Below are 6,185 nucleotides of genomic sequence, written 5' to 3' on the forward strand. Positions count from 1 at the left end.
CTCTCTGACCTCAGATTCTTGGATTCTCCGCACAAAGCGCCTATTGGTGTCATCAAAAGAGTCATCCAACTGAAAGGTTGTGTCCATATTCTCACCATTGAACAATTTGTCAAAATACTCTTGCCATCGATGTCGGATCTCATCCTCCTTTACCAAGAGATGCTCCCTTTCATCCTTAATGCACTTAACTTGGTTGAAGTCCCGTGTCTTTCTCTCACGAACCCTAGCCATCCTATAAATGTCCTTCTCTCCTTCCTTCGTACTCAAATGTTGGTAAAGATCCTCGTATGCTCTACCCTTTGCCACACTTACAGCTCGCTTTGCAGTCTTCTTTGCCACCTTGTACTTCTCTATGTTGTCCACACTCCTGTCATGGTACAAGCGTCTATAGCATTCTTTCTTCTCCTTAATAGCCCTTTGGACTTCCTCGTTCCACCACCAAGTATCTTTAGCCTCGCGTCCCCTTCCTTTGGTTACTCCACACACCTCTGAGGCTACCTTCCGAATGTTGGTTGCCATCTTGTCCCACATATTGTTTATGTCGTCTTCTTCCTTCCAAGAGCCCTCTTTGATAACCCTTTCCCTAAATACCTCTGACGTCTCCCCTTTCAGTTTCCACCACTTTGTTCTTTCAATCTTAGCTTGTTTATCCCTACGGGCACGCACCTGAAAACGAAAATCTGCCACCAAAAGCTTATGTTGAGAAACAACACACTCCCCTGGTATCACCTTGCAATCCAAGCATGCTCGTTTGTCCTTTCTTCTTGCGAGGACAAAGTCAATCTGACTACAGTGTTGTCCGCTACTGAAGGTCACTAGATGAGATTCTCTCTTTCTAAAGAAAGTATTGGCTATCATCAGGTCAAAAGCTACCGCGAAGTCCAGAACTTCCTCCCCCTCCTGATTCCTACTACCATACCCAAAACCTCCATGAACTGCCTCGAAACCTGCGCTTGTAGTACCTACATGCCCATTAAGATCTCCTCCTATAAAAAGCTTCTCACTACTAGGTATAGCTCTAACCAGGCCATCTAAGTCTTCCCAGAACTGTCTCTTAGCACTCTCGTCGAAGCCTACTTGGGGGGCATACGCACTAATTACGTTCAAGACCATATCACCAACGACAAGCTTGACTAAGATAATCCTATCTCCTTGCCTTCTCACTCCCACCACACCATTCTTGAAGCTCTTATCAATCAAAACTCCTACTCCATTTCTATTCGCGACTGTCCCTGTGTACCAAAGCTTGAAACCTGTATTGTCCACCTCCTTCGCCTTCTGACCCTTCCATTTAGTCTCTTGAACGCATAATATATTTACACGCCTCCTAGTCGCAGTATCAACTAATTCTCTTAACTTACCTGTAAGTGACCCTACATTCCAACTACCTAAACGGATCCTAGTTGGTTCGACTAGCTTCCTTACCCTTCGCACCCGTCGACTCTGATGCGAAGACCCTTGCTCATTTTTCACTACACCCGGGCGCCGATGTAGCGCGCCACTAAGGAAGCGACGACCCGATCCTTGGTTACTTGACACCATGCCCAGATCACGACACGGCGCGTCACGGGGGTGACGACCCGGCCCTTGCCCATTTAACACCATACCCGGGTTCCGATATGGCGCGTCGCTAAGAGGGTTACGCCCCAACGATTTTCTTTCGGGTTTCATCTCCATTTAAGTGGCTAAGTTTTTACATTGGCTCGCCACGCCTAACACAACCCTCCTCCTTTACTAGGGCTTGGGACCTGCTATGCTAGGACACCAAAGGCGCCCCACCATAGGCGGAGTTTCCCGGTAGCAGCAACACAATGAAGAAATGGCTTAATCATGAGTAGAAGTATTAAATCAAGCAGCCACCATATTGGCAGCTAAAACATGTGAACAACAAAAAACAAGAGCATGACACAGCTCTGGATGCACACGATTACCCTATGATATCATCCCATGGTATCACTGCCCTCAGGCAACTAGTAAGCAAGCAAAGTACCAAACTCATACAAGCAGGCGTGCAGCGGCGGCGGGCCTTAAAAATCGGCATATACTCATGTGTTACCATTTAGAACTAAATAAAGACCCGAGGCAGGAAAGTTTATTCTTTCCAACTGAAACCTGAACTCTATGCACTAAAAAAAGGAACAACAATATCAGATTCTCTGCCCACTTTCATAATCACAAAGCACAAAGCTCGATTATAATTTATAAAGTATGCTGGGAGCAATAACTGTCCAACTTGTTTGGGACTTAAAGGCTTTGTTGTTGTTGTTGTTGTTGATGCTGGGAGCAATAACTGTAATGTTCAGAACTGTTTTGATAATTATTGAAAGCGTTCACCAGAAAACAAGAAGACAGAAAAGTAAATAGTGCAGACTAGCTACCTAAAAATGCTACTGAAAGCAGACAGCAAGCTCCAAAGAGTGGTTTTAGTATCACAATTCATCTATTTAATGATATAAGGTTATCCAATCTCCCGTGCGCTACACCATATTTCAGATAGAAATCCTTTTTTCCCTTTGGTCCAAAGCAAAGGGAGATAGAGAACCATTACTCAATCAGCAACCATAAACCACGAAAAAACGTTAAAGAGAATTCTGAAAGCAAGTTTGCTTCTATAGTTCGCACTCCATGGCAATCGCAACAGATAATCAAATCCATCACTATCAGCAGTGCACTCTGTTTATCAATGAGGCTACTTCCTGAAAGTTACCATGTCAAAAAAAATATGTTGGCAACAAGACTAAACGTCATGTAAGTAAGCGCAGACCTCTTCACTTTGATTCAATCTGATACCTCAAAGTAAAATATCAACAAGGAAGATAACCAACAACATATAACATTATCATTGTTTCTGGTTCACATTAGAGTTGTGAAAGATAATATGAAGCGGAAGAGCTGCTCTGATTCATCATCATAAGGATAATATGTCAAATACATCATGCAAGTTGTGCCAGGATAGCAAAGCATGAGCATAATGCAACATTTGGAAAGCAGCTATTGAAGTGCCTGAACCATGACTTGGGGCTCTTGGTGGGTTTCAACTCTAGCCTACCCCAACTTGCTTGGGACTGAAAGGCTATGTTGTTGTTGTTGTTGTAATATTCAAGAAAAAAATTAAGGAGACAACATTCGTTCTTCATATCTTATCATTTTCTCAATAGGAACTACAACCAAAAGGATAATGCCCTGATAAGCTGATATTACTATCCATAGGGCTCTGACTCGACTGGTGATTTACAACTATAATACCTTGATCAAGGCCTCATGATACGGTTGAGTTGCTGTACTGTCAGACTCAATCAGCATTATCTTGCCATTGACCAAAGCTTCTTTGAGAAGTGAATGGTCTGCTTCTGGTGTACCAGGCAAATCCACTGGAGTGACATTGCGAGAAACTATTAAAAGTTTACGCAAAGACCTAGCTTTCCTCAACAGAAAACTCACTAGCTGCACCTCGGAGGGGCACCAGTTGAAGTTCATGACCTTTACCATGACAAGGTTGTCTAAGCCATCTTCTGGTGGCTCTTCCATCACCTTTACCCTGACCATGGGCTCTCTATAGGCCGGGAACTACAAAGAAGAACCATAGTCAGAAAGACAGGATGATTATAAAGCAAAGAAATTACAAAGGCATTGATTGCGTTAACCTGCACAAAAAGCCTCTCCAGATTAGGACATTGGAAGGTCTTGAGGAACAGATACAAGTTGGATAGGTCGGCAGCTTTCATTTCAAACATGAGTAGGTGTAGCTCTTTCAAACTGTGTAAGTTGAAATTGGGCAACTGGGCACTGGCTCCATCGGCTGACATGACAGATGCAGCCTAAATAAAAGGCATGGTTAGGTTTAAAAAACCATGATTTTTTCTTTCATATTTATGGAAATCAAGCAAATAAAAGTTATTCCTGAGTGACAAGAAGATCAGAAATAATAAACAAGATTCAATATGGAGAAAGTACCGTGAGGGCTGTGTAAGAGATGGTGAGAACGTTGAGGATGGATAAATCCTTCGGGAGAGATTCCCTCAACTTAAAGATATTCCACTCTTTCATCGGTAGTGAGTCATGTAAGTGAATATAAAGATCAGAAAGCACGGCATGGCGTACAATGGATAAAGGCAAGTTGGAGAAGTGGCCGCTGTAGCAAAAGGAGCGCAGGCTAGGCACACGCACGAAGTCCGGACTGGTGATCTTACTACAGTCCGCGACGGTAAGATTCCTCAGTTTTGGTGGCAGCTCGTAGAATACCCAACGGTCACCGTAACAGCGGCAGCTGCGCAGATCGAGAATGAGGAGGCTGGGGCACAACGCCATCATTTTTATGAAAGCCTTCCAGCGAAAGGAGACCGATACGAGCCGGATGACCTCGAGAGCCTGGAATGCCCGGGCGCCCTTGTAGTACATGCTGGAGACGCTGATGCGGCGGAGCGAGAGGCACGCCAGGGACGGGCTTGAGACCGCCGGCAGGTGGAAGTTGAGCTTGTCCGCGGCCGTGATCTTGCGCGTCTCCACGTCGAGGTCCTCGACGCCGCACTCGGCGGCGTAATCGAGAAAACGCCGGAGTTCCGAGGACTTGAGGTTCCAGATGTCGACGATCAGGGAGAAGCGCTCGAGGCGGCGGCGCGGGCGCGGCTCGCGCGCCAGGGCCTCCAGCTCCCTCCGCAGGTCGTCGCGGGAGCGGAGGTGCACCTCGACGGAGGCGCGGTGCGCCCACCGGCGCTTCCACAGGTCGCGCCACCCGCGAGCGAGCGCCCCCGTGTGGATGGCGTCCTTCAGGGGGAGGTGCGTCAGGATGTGCAGCCGCAGCTCGTCGGGGAGCACCGAGATGCGGTCTGCGCGGATCGCATCCGATCCCGCCGCCTCACATCGGTCATGCTCATCCACCTTTTGCTTCTTCGCTTCGCCGCCGCTGCCGCCGCCGGAGTCAATCGCCATTTCTCGCTCGTCCCCAATTTGGGGAAACCCTTCTCCTTCTCCTTCTCACCCACCCAGAAGTCCAAGAGAACCCAGAACCGATGCGCCGCTGGGTGTTCTGCGAGGTTAGAAAAGGAGTTGGGGCCATACAGGGCCGAAACATGGACGCTCAAGGGGACGAGGCGTGCTGCCAGAGTTTTGGGCTCTTGGCCCATGCGCAAGCATTGTATTTGTACAGGCAAACTCTTATTTTATTCTCCCTTTATTAAGAAAACTACTTTTGTTTCCCATATAATAAGAGAAAATTTTTTTTGCTTCCATTGACCAGGCGGCCTGCAGCCTTGCTGGTCAGTACTCAGTAGCCCATCAGAAAAAGGTTTTGCAAAAACAAGATGTAGCTCTACTACCAGTGGCGGAGCCAGAACCAAAACATAGGGGGGGCCAATTTGCCAATTAAATCCATAAGTACATAGGTAGTAGAGAAATTTGTCTTACTAGTTACTACTTATAATCATGCTACAGTAAACAAAATACAGTTGACTGTGTGGTCTATCACTCAATCAGCCACTTATAGTTTATATATCCTATCGATTTTAGTCTAGAAGAAAAAAAAAGGACAATCAATAAGAAATCAAACATACTGCATACATGTATGTATGGCTGTAAGCCTGTAGCACGTAGAGCAGCAAAGGGCAGATGCAGAGGAGTAGAAGACTGTTGTGTGGGAGACGGAGTTGACGCTAGCTGCTGGTTGACGGCCGGCCGTCCAGGCCTCGCCGGTCACTGGTTGAGGCACATACTCGGTGACTCGCCGCTCGCAGACGCAGAAGGCAGCCGGATATGACGGTCTCGCAGAGAATTGGGGCTTGCGGGTTCCGAGCGTTGGGTGCTGCTGTCTGCTGATTTGCTGTGCTGGATGATTTAGGCTGAATATTATATGGGCTTCTTCAGAAATTCACGGAGGCAAGGGGGGGCCAGAGCCCTCTATGGCCCCAACGTGGCTCCGCCACTGTCTACTACTACACCGAGATGGACAAAGATTTGGAATCATACTTGAAATGATCGGACATTATACACAAAGAACCTTGAACAGAGTCCACACACAGCAACAGTTTTGACTTTTAACCATTAGGCGGCCTCCGATGATGGAATGAAGCGTGTGAAATCCCCAATAGCAATGATTTCTCAAAGGAAGATTATGTACAGCAACGCATTTAAACCACTAAGTAACATAAAATGAAAATGATGATGTCCATAATAGTATGGATAAAGTTCTG

At 46.6% G+C, this 6,185-nt stretch overlaps 1 protein-coding gene across 1 annotated transcript; it reads right to left on the reverse strand.

Annotated features, from left to right (window-relative positions):
* Positions 1-2,859: 2,859 nt before the first annotated feature.
* LOC136534906 (F-box protein At2g39490-like) lies at positions 2,860-4,998 on the reverse strand. Its single transcript, XM_066527261.1, has 3 exons — positions 3,955-4,998; positions 3,645-3,818; positions 2,860-3,567 (listed from the first exon to the last, which is right to left on the reverse strand). The coding sequence occupies exons 1-3, from the start codon at positions 4,927-4,929 to the stop codon at positions 3,238-3,240; spliced, it is 1,479 nt and encodes a 492-aa protein (XP_066383358.1). The 5' UTR covers positions 4,930-4,998; the 3' UTR covers positions 2,860-3,237.
* Between the last annotated feature and the right edge of the window lie 1,187 nt (positions 4,999-6,185).

The sequence above is a fragment of the Miscanthus floridulus genome, unplaced genomic scaffold (assembly GCF_019320115.1).
Source record: "Miscanthus floridulus cultivar M001 unplaced genomic scaffold, ASM1932011v1 os_2367_1_2, whole genome shotgun sequence".
Taxonomy (NCBI): Eukaryota; Viridiplantae; Streptophyta; class Magnoliopsida; order Poales; family Poaceae; genus Miscanthus; species Miscanthus floridulus.